The sequence below is a fragment of the Didymella exigua genome, assembly GCF_010094145.1.
Source record: "Didymella exigua CBS 183.55 unplaced genomic scaffold M421scaffold_1, whole genome shotgun sequence".
Taxonomy (NCBI): Eukaryota; Fungi; Ascomycota; class Dothideomycetes; order Pleosporales; family Didymellaceae; genus Didymella; species Didymella exigua.
The window spans coordinates 1,078,918-1,095,456 of NW_022984775.1; the positions used below are offsets into that span (position 1 = coordinate 1,078,918).

The 16,539-nt window shown below is 54.5% G+C and overlaps 7 protein-coding genes across 7 annotated transcripts; 2 read left to right on the forward strand and 5 right to left on the reverse strand.

The window, feature by feature from the left end:
• Positions 1-1,617: 1,617 nt before the first annotated feature.
• M421DRAFT_415267 (glycoside hydrolase family 36 protein) lies at positions 1,618-4,795 on the reverse strand. Its single transcript, XM_033590634.1, has 4 exons — positions 3,695-4,795; positions 3,502-3,641; positions 2,170-3,454; positions 1,618-2,114 (listed from the first exon to the last, which is right to left on the reverse strand). The coding sequence occupies exons 1-4, from the start codon at positions 4,659-4,661 to the stop codon at positions 1,909-1,911; spliced, it is 2,598 nt and encodes an 865-aa protein (XP_033454471.1). The 5' UTR covers positions 4,662-4,795; the 3' UTR covers positions 1,618-1,908.
• Positions 4,796-4,908: 113 nt separating this feature from the next.
• M421DRAFT_415268 (tyrosyl-tRNA synthetase) lies at positions 4,909-7,082 on the forward strand. The gene is made up of 4 exons (XM_033590635.1): positions 4,909-5,148; positions 5,201-5,354; positions 5,405-5,691; positions 5,739-7,082. The coding sequence occupies exons 2-4, from the start codon at positions 5,313-5,315 to the stop codon at positions 6,892-6,894; spliced, it is 1,485 nt and encodes a 494-aa protein (XP_033454472.1). The 5' UTR covers positions 4,909-5,148; positions 5,201-5,312; the 3' UTR covers positions 6,895-7,082.
• Positions 7,083-7,500: 418 nt separating this feature from the next.
• Positions 7,501-8,584, reverse strand: M421DRAFT_51239 (syntaxin; the record flags this gene model as incomplete). Its single annotated transcript, XM_033594912.1, has 3 exons — positions 7,501-7,863; positions 7,915-8,375; positions 8,428-8,584. The coding sequence occupies 3 exons, from the start codon at positions 8,582-8,584 to the stop codon at positions 7,501-7,503; spliced, it is 981 nt and encodes a 326-aa protein (XP_033454473.1).
• Positions 8,585-9,343: 759 nt separating this feature from the next.
• On the reverse strand, positions 9,344-10,508 carry M421DRAFT_116444 (uncharacterized protein). Its single transcript, XM_033587254.1, has 3 exons — positions 10,175-10,508; positions 9,773-10,121; positions 9,344-9,722 (listed from the first exon to the last, which is right to left on the reverse strand). The coding sequence occupies exons 1-3, from the start codon at positions 10,295-10,297 to the stop codon at positions 9,586-9,588; spliced, it is 609 nt and encodes a 202-aa protein (XP_033454474.1). The 5' UTR covers positions 10,298-10,508; the 3' UTR covers positions 9,344-9,585.
• On the reverse strand, positions 10,475-11,610 carry M421DRAFT_115962 (uncharacterized protein). Its single transcript, XM_033587249.1, has 2 exons — positions 10,729-11,610; positions 10,475-10,654 (listed from the first exon to the last, which is right to left on the reverse strand). Coding segments are annotated over exons 1-2 (777 nt in total). The 5' UTR covers positions 11,504-11,610; the 3' UTR covers positions 10,475-10,652.
• Positions 11,611-12,647: 1,037 nt separating this feature from the next.
• Positions 12,648-14,493, reverse strand: M421DRAFT_97188 (uncharacterized protein; the record flags this gene model as incomplete). The annotated part of the gene is made up of 3 exons (XM_033598472.1): positions 12,648-12,978; positions 13,028-13,775; positions 13,824-14,493. The coding sequence occupies 3 exons, from the start codon at positions 14,491-14,493 to the stop codon at positions 12,648-12,650; spliced, it is 1,749 nt and encodes a 582-aa protein (XP_033454476.1).
• Positions 14,494-14,865: 372 nt separating this feature from the next.
• M421DRAFT_415273 (uncharacterized protein) lies at positions 14,866-16,271 on the forward strand. Its single transcript, XM_033590636.1, has one exon. It carries the CDS (start codon positions 14,908-14,910, stop codon positions 15,793-15,795), a length of 888 nt encoding a protein of 295 aa, XP_033454477.1. The 5' UTR covers positions 14,866-14,907; the 3' UTR covers positions 15,796-16,271.
• Positions 16,272-16,539: the final 268 nt, after the last annotated feature.

A 16,539-nucleotide genomic window follows, 5' to 3' on the forward strand; every position in this document is an offset into this window, starting at 1 on the left:
GACATGGCCTGCTTCCTGCCGAGCCGCTAAGTCTCCAATAGTTTTCTTGTTGTCATCAACCATTCCGTCTAGATACTTGACCTCATCCTCGGCATTGGCCAATTCACCGTCCAGATTGCTTACTTGCTCACGTAGGTCCTCAATCCTTCCCTTAGCCTGATTCAACTCGTCCCCGTTGCACTTGTGATCTCCTTCGCACTCGCGAAGCTTGTTACAATCGTCGTCGCAAGACTTGAGCTGTATTTTCAGATCCTCAATATCTTTCTGGGCATGTTCAAGCTGTTGTGTTGTAGCATCACGCTGTCGTGTTAAGTGGCCCACGTTTGCGTTTGCTTGATCGAGCTCTGTCTGTAACTGTGTAATGCGCGCCTCAGCAGTGGTGAGTTCGCTTTCAGAGCCATTCTCTGTTTGTTCATGATTCTCGTGCTGTTCATGGTTTTGAGGTTGTGTGTTGTTGATGGCGGCCCTGTTGTGCGTAGAGTTGATAGAGGGCTGCGGACAGTAGTTCTCCGGTATATCGGGTAAGTATTGGCCATGCTCGTCTGTATACAAGCTGTCACCTGACGAAGGTTGCGATGCCGCTGATAACGATCGTGTGCGCGATGCTGATGGGCCATCAGATTGCGTTCTTTCATCATCCTTGCTGCTCAACCGTTGCTGAAGATGGTCGACCTGTCCCTGCAAATCAGAGTTCTCCTTGCGCAGTCTCGATAGCTCCGCATCACGTTCAGCATCCAGCCTCTGCTGACTGGTAAGCTCGCCGCTCGCCGCAGTCCTGAGGCCTCGCTCTCTGTCCAAATCGTCCTGAAGCCTTCGCTCACGCTCAGAAGTGGCAGGTGTCGCGCTCTCGGAGCCGCTAGTCCGCTTGTCCTTCTCTGCGAGCTGTGAGCGGAGTGTGTGCAATTCAAGTTGCAGATCGTTCAGTTGCATCTCGAGATCGTGGCTCTGAGCTTGAGCAGAAGTCTTCGTTATCGCATCTTCCGTCGCATCATTGACTGGAGCCTCATGTGCGTCGTCGTTGTCATCAGTAGCTGCAGCATTGTTCCGGCGTCTACAGCAACACCACCGGATGAGCGTGACCAGGCAGGAAACATAGAGAAGCAGACCCGCTATGAATCCAAAAAACGCCCATGGAGTAGCCTGAGTAGGGGTAGCTCTCTGACGGAGTGTGAGAGCTTGATTCCATGGTTTGCCAGGTGTGTAAGAGACGGTGTTGGGGAGGCCCCAAATCGAAGGTAGAGGAAAATTCGGAGCAGCTGGAAGGACAACAGGCAACTCTACGTTGGTCAGTATAACTTCGAGCGCTTGCTGCTCGTCGTAAAGCGTCTGTTGCTCGTCGTAAAGCGTCTGTTGCTCGTCGTAAAGCGTCTGTTGCTCGTCTTCAGCGATGTCGTTATCGATCGGTGGTCCTCGCGGAGGCGCATCGAGCAAACCATTAAACCTCCTGCTTACGTACGGAACTCCGACAACGCCGCCAGTAATGAGCAACCCGAAAAAAATGCTGTCTATGTGTGGAATATTCATGAACGTATGGTAGTTGGCGGCAATTTGCGCTGGCAGCGCTGCTAATGCGTCCATGGCGGCTGCTGACAGGACCTCAAGTCCAGTGTTCTAGTTGTGACTGATCGATACGTGCGTGTTAGCTATGAAAGTATAGATGTACTGCTCTCTGAGCGCAAAGTGACAATCGTAAGTAAGTCTCTGAGACCGAAGAAAAGCGTGGCGCGAGCGTTTTACTCATCATGACTGAGAATCACAAGGACCAAGTGCATTATTCTTTCATGAGGACGTTCTTTGTGGACGCCAGCGTCAAAGAAGAGCGGTAACGTGTAACACAAGAAGCGGACATAACAGAAACAAAGGCAGATCTCACTGCCGCCACACAAAGAGATCGTGCGAGTTCGTTGTTCACCGAATGACAACCTCTACGGCCACTTCGTTGCTCCAAGACGCCTTTGAGTCGCTTTCCATCCAAGCTCTTTTTGTGTCTATTTCGAGCACATTTTCGCATGTTTCGCTGGCCTTAACGCAATGTCTCGCTATAGGTCTTCCAAAAATCAATGCCATGACGTCGTCTTCCAGATTGCGGTACTTAAGATTGGAGATGTACAGCCCTTCAGAACGTTAGCCTCTACCACAGGGTGAACGGAGGGGCTGTCAGAAACTTACCGTATGTGCCCAAGACCTTCAATGAAGTCCAAATTCGCAGGCGACCTGATGAGCGGTCAACGTAGCTATCTGTGTTTACAATTGCTGCAGCTCCGGTCATCTTGCCTAGAACGCCCAAGTTGGCTACCTGCACTTCGTCCGATCCTTTCACCTCATGGCTTCGCTTGAGCTTGAAGGTCTGCAGCGGGAAGGCAGAGAGTATCTCCCATCCTCGTGTCGGTAGCTCTAGGTGAACAAAAGCGTCATCACCTTCAATGCTGGTCGGTCTGGTGACTTGACCAGTAGTGTGGTTCCTGATGACGTATGTGCCCTTCTCGGCACCAGGGAATGAGTCGAGTCCGATCAGTTCGGAAAGAGGTCGCTGTGTGCAATTGAAGATGCCCAAAATACTGACGCCGCTGTGTGCCATCCCAACATAGGTCGCGACTTTCAGTAAGACGGGGTCATCGTAGGAGTTGTAGGCTGATGTGCTCTTGCCGACAGTGTGTGGGCGAAGGATGACCGTGTTGTCGCGAGGTGTGTTTCCTGTCATCTGCCCAATGAGGTCAATGTCGTGCTGCCCTGGTACATCCGTGATATAAATTGGACCACCAGACACGCATCGTCCAGCGGCATGGAATGAGGCGTAATCATGCGAGGTTTGAAACATATCCCAATCAGGAAGGATGTTGAGGTATTGGTTGAAGATAGCGTTGTGTGCGTTGCAGAAGATGTGCCAGGGGTGGGAAGCTGGGACTTCCGGAAAGAAGTCATCTGAGTTACGCAGCAGTATCTGTGGCATGTTGGAGCGTAGCTGTGAGTGGAAGATCATCTGCGGCGATTGTGACATGCACGAGATAGCCCTGGCAGAGAAGTAGCGGAGCTGTGCAACGTTCCACGCGTCTTGATACGATCTGATCAAGTTTCGGCGATCCGTAGCATCGTCCAATTCGTCGAGGAAGAACTGAGCGTCAGTCTTGACCGAGTCGATACCAGCGGAGCTTAGAAACCGGTAGAAGTCCTTGTAGAAGCGGCTGACGTCTTCCTCTGCAACGACGGTGAACTTTCCGCCAGACACCCCATCCTTCTTCTGGACAACGGTGGTTTTATACTCTTTCGCGATCTTGCCTTCAGGTGCGATTCCGCCCCAGTAGCCGAATAGCGCATGCCACACTGCAATATGCTTGATGTTCTTGTATTTAGTGCGGATGTCGCCGACCGTCGCTTTGAGGCCACGAGGGAACCCATTCTTGGTTGCTTCAAACTCGACCCAGGCGTTTTTGAACTGATCGCCGCCCTCATGATTCTAGATTGCGTCAGTATTTGAAGTAAGTGGCTTCCCAGAGTACGTACCAGGGATTGCCAGTTGTCGTCAATGATAAGGTTGCTGATGTTAATCTCGTTCTTGGCCAATGACTCCAATGCGTCGAACAGTTTCTGTTCCGTGAGATGTTGTCCAATGCCATTCCAGGTGCAGTATGAGAGTCCATCGTCTACAATGATCAGTGTTTGTCGTCTCCGCAGAGACGAACCTAAGGAGACTTACACCAGTTTTCCAACCACTCTGGCTTGAAGTCGTCAGCCAGCGCCTTCAGCTCAGCTTCCGCCTCTTCGGCACCCACTCCGTACTTCATCACCAGCTTCCTTGCATGATACATAACAGCTGCTATCGCATGGTTTAGGTCTTTGCCCACAGCGGCAACCAATTGTGAGACGCCGTCTTCTTCACTGTCGTTGCGGGATTGAATCACAATTCGCCCTTCGCCATCATGGCTCAAGGTTGTCAGTACATCATCCACGCCACTGATCGCCAAGACAACCAGATGAGAGCCATCTTCGCGTTCGAACGTCGCGAGGATAGCTTCCTTGTCGGGTTGAAAGCGATTCTTTCCCTGTCTTGGGGCTAGCCAAGGGCTCCACAAACGGACCAAGGCAAACCAGCGTGTGAAGTCTAGCGGTTTGCCCAGGCTGTTGTGCGAGTAGCCTGAGGTGGACCCGGAAGCGGCTTTGACAGGACTCGTGATGGACCATAGGAGGGTCTCAGGCGAGTCACTTTGCTCTTTCTTAATTTGCAGGTATGGAGGTAATGCATCGATATAATGTGTCAAGTCATCGCTCAACGCATCCTCCGACTGGTAGATGAGGCGGCCGTCTGAGGTGGAAAACTGCTCGTTAGCCCACTTCCATGGTTCATTCTCGCTGGCTCGGAATGTAACAGTGTACGACAAGGAACCACCGTGCTTCGGACGTCCGGGGAGTTCGATTGTGAAGAATTGTTGGCGAACGTTCGTCTGGCTCGCTTTCACGACTGTAAGGGAAGGTTCCGGTACTGCGTTGAGGTTCAGACTGGCCCACTTCTCTTTGTCATCAAAGTTGTGCCATAGTGCAGCCTCCCATGTTTTCTCTGATCCAGCCGAGCTCTCGATCAGGACGGTGAACTTGACGGTCGATCTGTCGACTGGAATCGTCGTGGTCTGTCCTAAGGGAGGATGGCATGTGAGTGTAGCGTACATGTTAGCGGTCTTGGGGACGAGGCGCGTGTTTGACAGTTGCACAATTGGTGTATTGAGATGAACGGATAGTATTGAGGAGTAAGTGAGTGATCACGCAAGGAGTCGATGTCGATGCATGCTGGACTAGGAAGGCAGGTGACGTGCATGGTGCAAGTGCGGTGCGGAGGTGCTCGGGGAAGCCGCGGTCTGTGCGTGACTGATCGTCACTTTCAAGATGGAAGTCGCGTTTTGCGCCAGAACCATTGACGGCGATGTTGATGCTCAGACACCTGTCGCAGCGGCGGCAGTATGTCTATCGGCAATGCATACGCACTCAACACACTCTCGCCCGCGGCGAGCGACCGAAGAAAAGATGGGCTGCCGAAAACGCCGATCAAGCTTCGCGACACGCCGAGTGGGAGGAGCATGCCAGCAGGATAAGACTGGGCGTACAGCAGAGCATGTTGAGTGTTCTTGAGGAGCGAGGACTCGTCAAAGATGTTGCTGGGTAGTCATTCCGCGTATCAAAGGCTCAGGACAGAGCTAATGCATGCATACAGCGGCCGCCAAACGCTCGACTGGCTCCTCACCGAGAAGCGCATAGGAGTCTATGTCGGTGTCGATCCTACCGCGCCCTCACTTCATGTTGGTCATCTGATTCCGCTCATGGCAATGTACTGGATGTACCTCCACGGCTACTACACCGTCAGCTTGGTGAGCGACTTGCGCCGAAACGCATGCAACAGAAGGTTAATACAGGACAGCTAGGAGGAGGCACAGTGCAGATTGGAGATCCTTCGGGAAGAACCACGGCACGCTCAAGACAAGGCGCAGATGTTCAGACTATGAACATTGAAAGCATACGGCGACAGCTCGACAAGCTATGGACCCATGTCAAGTGTCTAGGGATCAAGCATCACTTTTCGCCGGAGACAAGCAGGAAGCAAGAGATCCTCAACAATCGAACATGGCTGGAGAAGCTCAATGCTGTGGAATTGATGAGAGACTTGGGCTCTGGCATGCGTCTGGGCACCATGCTGAGCCGCGACTCGTAGGCACTAGCACTGCTTCAGGTGTGACCACGCTGACAAGATGTAGGGTCAAGCTACGCATGGAAAGCGGCGAGGGTATGGCCATATCCGAATTTTCCTATCCACTGTTCCAAGCCTACGACTGGTGGAGCATGTACCGCAACCAGGGCGTGCAACTTCAGATTGGCGGTTCAGATCAATATGGCAACATCTGCGCAGGCATGGATGCCGTCTCGCACATGCGCAAGATCCGCCATCTCGAGTCCTCCCAGAAGGAGGAGGAGGACCCACGCCTCGCAGCCTATGGTCTCACCACACCTCTTCTCACCACCGCCTCGGGCGAAAAGTTCGGCAAGAGCGCAGGTAACGCCGTCTGGCTCGACAAGACTATGATGAACTCGTTTGACTTGTACCAATACTTCATGCGCACCGCAGACGCAGATGTCGAGCGCTACCTAAAGCTCTTCACCTTCCTCCCTCTCGACCAGATCTCCCTCCTCGTAGAACAGCAGCGCAAAGACGCGTCACAGCGCATTGCGCAACACATTCTGGCAAAGGAGATCGTCGAGCTCGCTCACGGCGCCGCAGAAGCAAAGAAGGCCGAAACAGCACACAAGGAGGCCTTCAGCCACGGCACAAACACCTTCTCTCTCGGCGCACTGCGCAATACGCTCGGAACCGCTAACCCCAACGCCGGGCTAGGCGCACAGAAAGAGCTGAGCGAGTTCGACATGCAGCTTGTCGAATACAAGCGTGCATACGCCGCGTCCTCGGCGACGACCCAACCCGCCTCCGGCACCTCCACATCTACCTCTCCACAGACGAAGGACTCGGTCATCACCGTTCCCCTCTCGCTCCTCCAACCCGGATCTTTTCCCCGCGTGCTGCACGCCGCCGGTCTCAGCGCTACGAAGAGCGAAGCGCACCGCCTGATCGCAAGCAAAGGCGCTTACGTCGTCGTGCCCATGTCTGGCAGTGTCGAGTCCCCCACGAGTCTGAAGTGGGCGCCCATCGAGGCCGGTCCGAGTGTGAACCCGCAGCACTTTCTTGTTGATTTCGAGGCGCTGGTGCTCCGGTCGGGCAAGACGAAGATCCAGGTCGTGCGAGTTGTGAGTGATGAGGAGTATGATAAGCAGGGGCTGGATAAGGACAAGAGTGAGCAGGTGAGAAAGAAGCTTGGGGAAGAGGCGGGGGAAGAAGCGGGGCAGGATGCGAGGGTATAACCGGGCAGGACTGCGCAGGAGGCGGAGGCTGCGAGGACGAGCACGGGGGAGAGCGTGCCGTTCCAGTCGTCGTAGGCGTGTATATATCAGTACGAGAAAGTACCTGTGCTGGGGTGTAGAGTAGCTGGAGAACGGTCCATGGTAGACCAATGTACAACATCACACAGCCGTGCTAGCCCGCAGCTCGAATGTAGCTATATGAACATTTTCTTCTACGTCCGCCTCTCTTCTTCGCGAGGCACTGTACATCCCCCCTCCCCCTCCCAATTGTGCAACACGACACAGCCCATGCTGCTGAAATAAAGGACGCCAACGCGCGCCCAGAAACAAACGAGACAAGAGTACTGACACTGGCAATCCAATTTTCCTCCGAAAAAAATGTTCGGAGTCCTCCAAGGTTCGCAGAAATAAAGTTAGGAAATGTGAGAGATGAGATGGAAGGGAACATGTCCACCGGGAATCGAGGTATTATACAACGTATCGTGCCGGCCTGCTGAGATATGAGAGGGATACGAGGGTGTGGCGGGGGACGGGTGGTGGAAATGGCGATGGAGCTCGATGATGAGATGTGAGAAGGATACGAGGGCGTGGGCCAGGGCAGGCAGCTCAGGTGCCGCCGCCGGCAGCGGCCTTGTTGACCTGGGTGACGACAACGGCGACGACGACGACGACGATGATGATCAGCAGCACAATCAGCAGGCACCACCACTTCTTGCGGTTGCGGCTGCGGGCCTTTTCGATGGCGCCGCCGATTTCTGTGTTCGCCTGCACGACGTTGTCGTGGATCTCCTCGCCCTTTTGCTCGATGTTGGTCACGAGGGGTTCCTGCTGCTGCACGATCTGGTCGAGGTCCTGGAAGAGCTGGGCGAGCTCGACCATCTGGCGCTCGATGTTCTGGATCGCGTCGTGGCGCTCCTTGACGTTGCGGAGGGTGCTCGAGGCTTGGCCGCGGCGGTCGGAGTTGAGAAGCTGGGAATCGTGTTAGCAGGGGTACGATAGGTGTGAGAATCAGGCACGTACGGCCTGCTGGAAGATGGGCGCGTCCGGGTCGGCGACAGCTTCCCTGACCTCCTCCTCGGTAGCATCTGGGCGCACAATGCGGTACTGGCGCTCCGCCGCAGCCTGGGAGTCTCGCCGGAAGTCGGCCTCGAGGGTCTGGTACTTGTTGATGGTGGCCTTGAGCCTGCGGTCGATCTTGCCGACCTGGGGCGCATTCCTGGGGCTGCCAGACTCGGGCTTGCTCTTGATGTTCTTGACGCGCGAGACGAGGCCGCGGTAGCCTGTCATGATCTGTGTGCTGAGGTTGTTGATCTCGCCCGAGGGCATGTCGGGGCGGGCCAGGACCTGTCTGAAGACGCGCTCGAGGTCGGCGAGCTGGCCGTCGAGGTCGTCCAGCGCGCGGTCGACTTTGCGGCATTCGTTGAGGATCGCATTAGGGTCTGCGCCGCCTTGGGGGGGGTAGTTTTGCATCTCTAGCTCAGCTAGGGGTGGTCAGCGGCCTCATTGCCACAGCGCGGTGCTGTCATGACGTACAGTCGTCGTAGTTGCCCTGCGAGTAGTTGTTGAAGCGACCGCCATCGTTGTTGCCGTTTCCGTTGTTGTTGTTGTTGTTGTTGTTGCGCTGGTCGTACGGGTTGGCGCCGTAGCCGTCGATCTGGTTGTAACCGCTGTTGCCGTACTGCTCGTTCATCTCGGTCAGCTTGGACATGGTGGTGGAGGGACGGGTTCGAGTTGCAGAAGCAAAAGAAGCAGGAAGGAGGGCGCGCCTGCTCGCAGCAATGAGGAATGGCTACTCACACTCATGATGAAACGGGCGCCGTGTGGTGTGTGGATGTGTGTGAGGACCCCTTGAGACAGCCGCACCCAAGCAATGCAGAGATTCGACGTGCAAGACCGGAAAATGCCGAAGGTAGCAAGCTGAAGGCGTTATGTGCAGAGTGAGGATACTGGAACAGCGCAATTGCGGAAGCAGATTGCAGCGGTCAGCGAAGATATGTTGGAAGTTTCAGCATCCACCGACCCCCCAGATCTAAACGGCCGAGAGGCGACCCGCGCCCCCATTCGCCCAACGCTAGACGTGCGCGCGTGGATCCCGGCGCGCAGCAGCACTCTAAAATTGGAAGGCCCTTTCTGCTTGCACCGCCCGTCTGGCCACCACAGGGGCTTACATCTGAATGCTACTAATTTGCTACGCCTTTGCATCTGCATAGAAGTTATCTTCTTTCGCAGAACATGTTGAAGTCTGACACGGGTGCGGACTTGTTCCAAAACTCACCGGCGCACTCCTGGCGGCGTTCGCAGTGCATGCAACAAGCGTCTAACTACGCTAACCCGCAAGGCTGAGATGTTAGCGACAGCATGCTTGCACTTCAGCTCCGTCTCTGACGTCGCTGGTTGGGTCGTCAAACACGCGCTGCAGATGCGAACGAGGACACGTGATGTTTCATGCGCTTCTCCGCACCGCTTTGGTTGGAGGCTGGCTGAATGCGGCGTGTCCACGGTACCTTCTCTCGTCTGCGTGCTTGGTACGCCAGCGCACGGTTTTGGTGCTGCCTTGTCACCCTACTCAATGTGGTGGAGGTCTTTGCCAATTTCGACGGCGTGTGTGGCCATGGCGAGTTGAGAAAGATATGCCTACAAAGTTGTTGCCTGTTCACCTCTGGAAATGTCTTTGCGCATCAAGACCTGACGTTACCAGCAGTCTGCCTCGCTTAGCAAATCGCTACACAAACGTCCTACTCGTCGTGGCAACCCAGACCCCGAACATGTAGCAATCGCAACAATGTACGCACTGATACCCGGAGCGCCTCGAATGTCGTCCTTGAAAACTGTCCACAGGATCAGGAACACCCGGCTTGCCAAGAAGAGGATCACAAACACGAAACCGATGCTGGCGCTGGCGTCGACGTCTTCCTGAAAATACAGCCCCCAGCACTTGGACGGAGCACCGTCCGTCTCTTTGAGCTTGCAGTCCGTCTTGGCAGCTGTTCCAGTATAGAAGCGTCATCGTCTGCGATGCAGCTGGGCGAGTTGAGCATGTGCATCATGAACTCAGGGCAGACTGGAGGCCAGGCGTCTTGTGGGCCAAACGGGTTGCAGTCGCACTCTTCCGAGCCCATTGTCGGCTTGATGACTTTGACCCGCGGAGGGATGCACTCGCAACTGCGCAGAGTGCAGCAGTAAGGGTGGTGACGAATCTCGGCAACGTTTCCTTTACGCAGTCGGAACTGGACGCAGTCAATCTCAGTTGATGGCAAATCAGTCTCCGACTCGAGATTACCTTGACGAAGAATATGTTCTGGATGCGCCTCACAGCGAAGGAACTTCTGGATCGGCCACAGTGCTCTTGCATCTGCAATGTCAGGAAGCGGAAGAGCTCACGATCGGTAGTGGTGTCCTTCATAAGACTTTGAGCAACAACGACATGCTGCCCTGTACTGTGCAAACAAGCCAGCAGCTACAAGTCTCGCTGTGACTTGAGCGGCCGCCCAGCCATCACAGGAGCTCCGGCTGCTGAGTTTGTGTGCCGTGGCAATGTCTCCGCATCTTTGGTTGCGTGAGAGACGATTCTCGACATTGCTCTGGCAGCTGTCTGAAGCCAGGCTCGAGGCCGGAACGAATACTTCTTTCCAGACGAAGCGCCATTGTGCGTGCGAAGATGAACACTGACGCCGGAAATTCGGTGCATTTGTCGTATGATGCGCACAACACCGCCGTCGCGGTATCCATGAACGTCACTGTAGGCCAAATGCCTGCATTTCTGTACGTCAGTCAGTCAAGGATAATTCTCTGTATCCTCTCAGCTCGCCTTCGTATAGAAAGGGTTTTACTTGCACATTGCCAGTGGATACATCTCATACCAGAAAGTCTTCAGAGTCGCAGTCCACGTTTCTCTCCGAACTTCCTCGCGATGAATCGTACCACGGAAGCCTGGCTCTATATTCATCGTCGAGAATATCCGTTCTGTCTTCCGTAGATCTGGCTTGTACAACAGTGTACCTTTTGGGAATCGACGGCACACTAAACGTCCTGCGAGATGAACTGCGTTCTTTCGAACGAGTCGGCTTATATCTGTTTCGCCCTTAGTGCGAGCTTCGCGCTCTAGATTGTCGGCATATGACAGCATGATGCGTGTGAGATGTGCTTCCAGTACCATCGGCCCATAGTCAGTCTTGGATTTGATCTGCTGATACAAAGGTCCGATGTCACGTTCTGCCAGGCGACGCCTCACCATCCGTCTGACGACCGCCGGATTTCCCGAAGGTTTATGTTGGGCGCGCTGGGACGAGCGATGATACAAGTAGACTGGGCCGGGTGAATAAACCGGCTGACAGTTGAAGGTCGGAGAGAAACCGTCTGATGAATAGTCAGGCTCTCTATCGTGGACGGGCAGAGGCGGTGATGGGGACCCAATTTGATTCACCACAGAGCGCTGTACAGCATGCACAATCGATGTAGCCGCTACAGGGCCGATGCTATGGTCGTTCTCGCCTCGATCTCGAGACTCGACGGTGGGTATCGACTCTGCGCCTGTTTCATGGTCAGTCATTATCAGACTTGGATTTGGTTTGGAATTACGACATTGCTGAACTTCCCTTGAACCGCTCATCGGTGATATTTTTCCCTTTTATGGAGAAGCTGACTTCTCCATTCTTCTTCTATAGCTTCGCTATCTGGATCGCTCATCGCTGACATTTCCCAGAGAAGCTGATCTCTCCGTTCTTCTTCTTCAGCTTCAATGTACAAAGTTCCGGAAGGAGGACTTGCCGCTTCAGAATCAGTGTTGACCCATTCACTTTCTTCATTAACGTGTTTCTTTCTTTCATGTTTCCTCTTGTGTGTTTCTCTTGTGGGGATCGAAAGATTCTGAAAGTTCTCCGACTTGGGCTGTGGATGTTGAGACCACTGACCTTCCTGATTCTCGGTTACCCGGAGCTGACTGGCTTCTGGGCTCGCTCTCTTTCCTCTCATTCTGCGAAGATGCCTCAGCCATTGCGCTTTGCCCGGCATCAAGTCCATCAGTTCACGGCGTGCCACGCCAGTCAAACCGCATCGTCGTGAGCCGTGGTAAGATCTCCTTACACTGCCGTTCCCTGCCCTAGAGGTCCCCGGTCTGGTGGTACACGTCTGACATTGATTCGTGAGGCTGTGAACGGTCGCAGCATGCACCCTTGACGTGCCGTCCGTGACCCTCGCTGAAGAGTTGTGCGCTGCTGCCGTGGGGACACATGCTCACTGGTGTCGACTTAACGATTAGAGATCGAGCATCTGTCTCGGTGAGGTTCGTGTAGTTGTGAAGCCACGGCTACGGTCTTCTCGTTGCGACCAGGCTCGAGTACGCTTGCATAGTTTGGCGACTGGTAAGGGAGTCCTGCGCAGTGGTCGGCGCGCATGCATTAGCCTCCGTTGCGGTGCAAGTCGGTCCTATAGGCCTTGATCGTCACCTCTGTTGACTACCTTGGACTAGCACGTCTCAGGGCATGTATATATGGTCGCCTCCTAGCTAGCAAGCAACTCAGCGCAGTTTTCCATCAATACATACAGCGGCTGCGTCTGCCGCAACAGCCTCTCCGCATCAAGTGCACCGGACAACTGCAGTCGTGTGTAAAGACTCAGGATGACTCTCCTGGATTTAGGTACCCAAGTCAACATTAGGCACTGCAGCACCTGCAGCCGACATTGTCAGAAAGATCGAGTTTGATCGAGCGCATACCTAGATATTCATTCATCGATTCTCATCTATCTAAAATGCTCTACGGCGCTATCCTCCAAGCACTCAACGGCAAGGCCTGTATCTTCACTACTGCGGGCCTAATATAGCCCCAGAACGTAACCACACCAATGATGATACACACTATGTTCACAATATAGTACCCATCGGTGGTGACATTGCACGCACCTCCACCATTGATGCAGCGGGCCTTCTCCTGTTCCAATGCACACGAGAATGGCTGCGTAACGAGCGGGCCCTTGAGGAGATCGATTTTGGGTGGTGTCGAGGGAGGAGTGCAGGTAGCGGCGGTGAACATGTCGACGGCTTTGAGGACGAAGAAGCGGGGAAATGTGCCGCCGAGGTTGGATACACTGATGTTGTGTTAGTAAGGGGTACACGCGTGATGTCGGAGAAACGTACGTAGCGAGCAGTGTCATGTAAGTACCACCAATGACCGGGTCGGATATCTTTGCGTGGAACGCACTGACGGCGACGAACATGACTGTGTTCATGAATGTGGAGAGAACGTGTTCGGCGATGACGAGGAGGAGGAAACCGCCTGTTGCGCCGCCGGCGGGGAAGATGGACACAACGAATTGCGAAAATCCTGCTGCAAACAGGCGGCCGAGGAAGGCGTAGCACCAGATATGCATGGCCGGATATGTCTGGCACCACTTGCCAATATAGTAGCCTAAAAAGACCTCGACTGGGAAGTCGACCAGGATGACCAGAGAGAGCTCCTCCTGCTTGAGGCCCTTGTCGAGTAGCTTCAAGCTGGTGACGGCGTCGTTGGCCTGGAATCCGATCTTGGCGATCAGGTGGACGATGATGAAGGACTGGATGTTCTTGAGTTTCAAGATGCCCCACATTGTCTTGTAGACCTCCTTAACGCCGTCGGTGTTGCGGTCGCGATCTTCGCGCTTAATGAGCGCCAGACCGAGAGTCACAAGGAGATACGCCCAGCCCCAGAAAGTGAGGTAGCTATCGAGTTCGAGAAGACCGGACTCAGATTGTGCGCTGGCGCTACGGAACCATTTGTTCGCGAAGTCTTTCGAGTTGAAGGCGAGAAATACGGTATAGGAAAGGAACTGGCCTGCGGTAAGGCCAACCGTTTGGGCGGTCGAGGCGTATGCGATGTTCTCTTTGGACAGAACCGTGAGGGCCCAGCCTGATCGTGTTAGCTATGGCGCATCTAAATTCAAGGTCGATGGCTTACCATCCACAGCAATATCCTGCGTAGCGCAGAGAAACACAAGACCAAAAAAGCACCATGTGAATGTCCATACACTGCTGCCTGACTCGCTAGCTTGCGTCATCAGTCTGTTGATGTTCTTGCCCAGCCAGATCATCGAGAGCCCAGATATGGTCTGGATAGGGAGAATCCAACTCTTTCTACGGCCAACACTGGGAGACCAGATAGCATCCACGATCGGGCTCCAAAGCAGTTTCAGCGAGTAAGGATACGCCGCGAGCGAGAAGACACCAATGGCCGAGTACGACACAAGGTTCTTCAGCAGGAATGGTACCGATCCATGCGCCAATCCCATGGGAATGCCCTGGAGGAAGTAGAGAAGGACGAGCATCAGGAAGTTGTGCTGATCCTTCTTCGATAGCTCAAAGAAGCCCTTCGACGGACCCGCCTTGGCAACCAGCGGCGGTACATCATCGTCGAGAGTGAAGGAACGGCTGCTCATGAGGCTCGCAGCCTGGCTAGAGGGCGAGATGCCATCAAAGCTGTCATGCTTGCGGCGGTGTTCGAGTATGACGCCGTTCATCGTCGCGCTGGTGTTTGCATGTCCGTTGGTGGACTCTTTGCGCAGCGAGTCGGTGGAGCTCTTGCGTGGTACAGAGCCGCGGTTCTTAGACCTTGAGGCGCGTTTGCTCATCTGTGGACCGGGAAGCCTGCGTGCCCTTCCTGTAGGGGTGCTCGGAAATCTCCGGGGTTGAAATGAGCCGGATAGACGGGAGTGAAAGTGGAGATGTGAACGTGATGGGCTCGGCAGGCGTCAGGGAGCGGTAGGGAAGGTGCAATGGAGAAAATCTAGTGAAGAAAGAGCGACTTGAAGATTATGAAGAAACGTGTACAAGTCTGCAGCAGCCGGATGCAGGTAGCACTGGTACAGCGACGGAATTAAGTTCAGCTGTGACCCTGGTACGTTTCTGGTCGGGGTACCACGGTGTCCTCTCGAAATGTTAGCGGAGGCCGCGATCCGCCCGCGGGTGCACGTGCAGTCGCGTTAGGCTGCGGCCTGTCGGCATTGCTTGTGTTTGTGACAACACCAGACACTGGTTCGGCGACAATGGAGTCTGTCGAGCAGCTGGACTCCGAAATCAGCGACCTACACGTCCGCATAGCGACTCTGAAAGCACACCGCGCCAATCTATCCTCGGTCCTCCTCTCACAGCCAAATCTCGCAGCACGCCTTGGGAACGATGCGACCGCAAAGCGTCTGATCGACCAACAGTCGAAACGGAATCTCGAAAATACATATCGCGCATGCGTAGGCGTGACTGCGTATAGAGTCAAAGACCCAGACCCACATGCCGTAAACAATGGCGATGTTCTAGGACTGAGCATTGAGGTGCCTATCGACGGTGGGTTCGTTGATACCTACCATGTTCTCCTCACAGTTGAAGATCACGACACCTCGAAAAGCCTGCGAATCCACAAACACACAATACCGTCGTGTATCCCATTGCAGCGATTAGCGAACAAGTGGTTACCGCAAGCCGCGAGGGATGCAGACAGTGAAAAGCATCCAGGTCAGGACCTTGTTAAGTTCGGGCGAGCGCTGCGGCGAGAGCTGGTCAGTTGGCACATGCGCCTCGAGACGGTGCAAGATTTGAGGAGCCAGGCAAAGCTCCCGGGTCTACAGGCGGAAGACGGTGGTGAAGAAGTTGTCATCTCTGGCGGCAGGGTGCTGAACGCATTTGTGAGCGACGACAGCTCGGACGCCGAGGAAGACGATGGAAATGGTCCCGTCCGTATATTGGATATGGAAGCAGATGCCGCTGTGGGACAAGTGACAATAACATGGTCAGACGGACGCACGGCAGTACTTGTAGTCACCAAGGACGGCAGGGTCGAGAAAGCTATCTGCAGAGCAAGAGGAGGAAGTCGCGATGCTGTGTCCAGCACGAAAGCCGTAGGGCCTCTCAGTGGACTGCTACGCAGGCTATCATCGTGAGTATGTCTTGGTTTGAGGGTTTCACAGCAGGCGTTAGAGACAGGCTACGATACCCAGTTTTTGAGCGGACAATGCAATCCTTCTGCATGGATTCTACACCATGCATGAGACGATCCGGATGTGGAGCTTGATAGCAACACAGCTGCAAGCCGTCGAGCCAATAAGGTACTCACAGCGCCGGTCTCGGTCTTTCATCGTCACGAGGTCTGACTTAATGAGCACCATCTCGATCAGCCTTCGTCATACCCAAGGCTTCACGAAAATTTACTCAGTTCTCGTGGAGACTCACAGCTTTGTAAACGTTGGACTAGACCGTGAGCACTTTGTAAGACTCACCTGATCCGAGTTGCCGAGAAGCCACGAGTCCACGGCAGCCGCGCCCTCCACCTCGTCGGACCCCCAAAACGTCAACTGCCTAACGAAAGCCGTGCAAGCGTGGAAGCAGAGCGGCGAGAGATGCCGCAAGCAGACGAGCATCTGATAAGACAATTGCATGGATCAACTCTCTTTTGCAGGGCTCGCGTCAACTTGCACGTTTATGGCGCGAAGCCTCGTGATCGGCGAGACGCGGCTCTTCTTTTCCAAGCCACACTGCTGCAGGTACCGCGGGCGGACGTGACTTCGCAAGTGGGGCCGCTCGCTGTCGAATTGCAGCAAAATGTGAGGTTTGCTGGCAGAAGTGGACACTGCATTGCAACGTGAGCTCTGTGTAAGCAGACATGCCTCGACCATGATACCGAAGGG

Coding starts and splice junctions, on each gene's coding strand:
- M421DRAFT_415268 (XM_033590635.1), top strand. CDS start 5,313: ATGTACTGGATGTACCTCCACGGCTACTACACCGTCAGCTTG. Junction 5,355..5,404: donor GCTACTACACCGTCAGCTTG/GTGAGCGACTTG, acceptor AATACAGGACAG/CTAGGAGGAGGCACAGTGCA. Junction 5,692..5,738: donor ACCATGCTGAGCCGCGACTC/GTAGGCACTAGC, acceptor GACAAGATGTAG/GGTCAAGCTACGCATGGAAA.
- M421DRAFT_115962 (XM_033587249.1), bottom strand. CDS start 11,503: ATGAGCGGTTCAAGGGAAGTTCAGCAATGTCGTAATTCCAAACCAAAT.
- M421DRAFT_116444 (XM_033587254.1), bottom strand. CDS start 10,297: ATGAAGGACACCACTACCGATCGTGAGCTCTTCCGCTTCCTGACATTG. Junction 10,122..10,174: donor AGAACATATTCTTCGTCAAG/GTAATCTCGAGT, acceptor GACTGCGTCCAG/TTCCGACTGCGTAAAGGAAA. Junction 9,723..9,772: donor AGCGCCAGCATCGGTTTCGT/GTTTGTGATCCT, acceptor TCCTGTGGACAG/TTTTCAAGGACGACATTCGA.
- M421DRAFT_415267 (XM_033590634.1), bottom strand. CDS start 4,661: ATGTACGCTACACTCACATGCCATCCTCCCTTAGGACAGACCACGACG. Junction 3,642..3,694: donor AGAGTGGTTGGAAAACTGGT/GTAAGTCTCCTT, acceptor TGATCATTGTAG/ACGATGGACTCTCATACTGC. Junction 2,115..2,169: donor GAAGGTCTTGGGCACATACG/GTAAGTTTCTGA, acceptor AACGTTCTGAAG/GGCTGTACATCTCCAATCTT.
- M421DRAFT_415273 (XM_033590636.1), top strand. CDS start 14,908: ATGGAGTCTGTCGAGCAGCTGGACTCCGAAATCAGCGACCTACACGTC.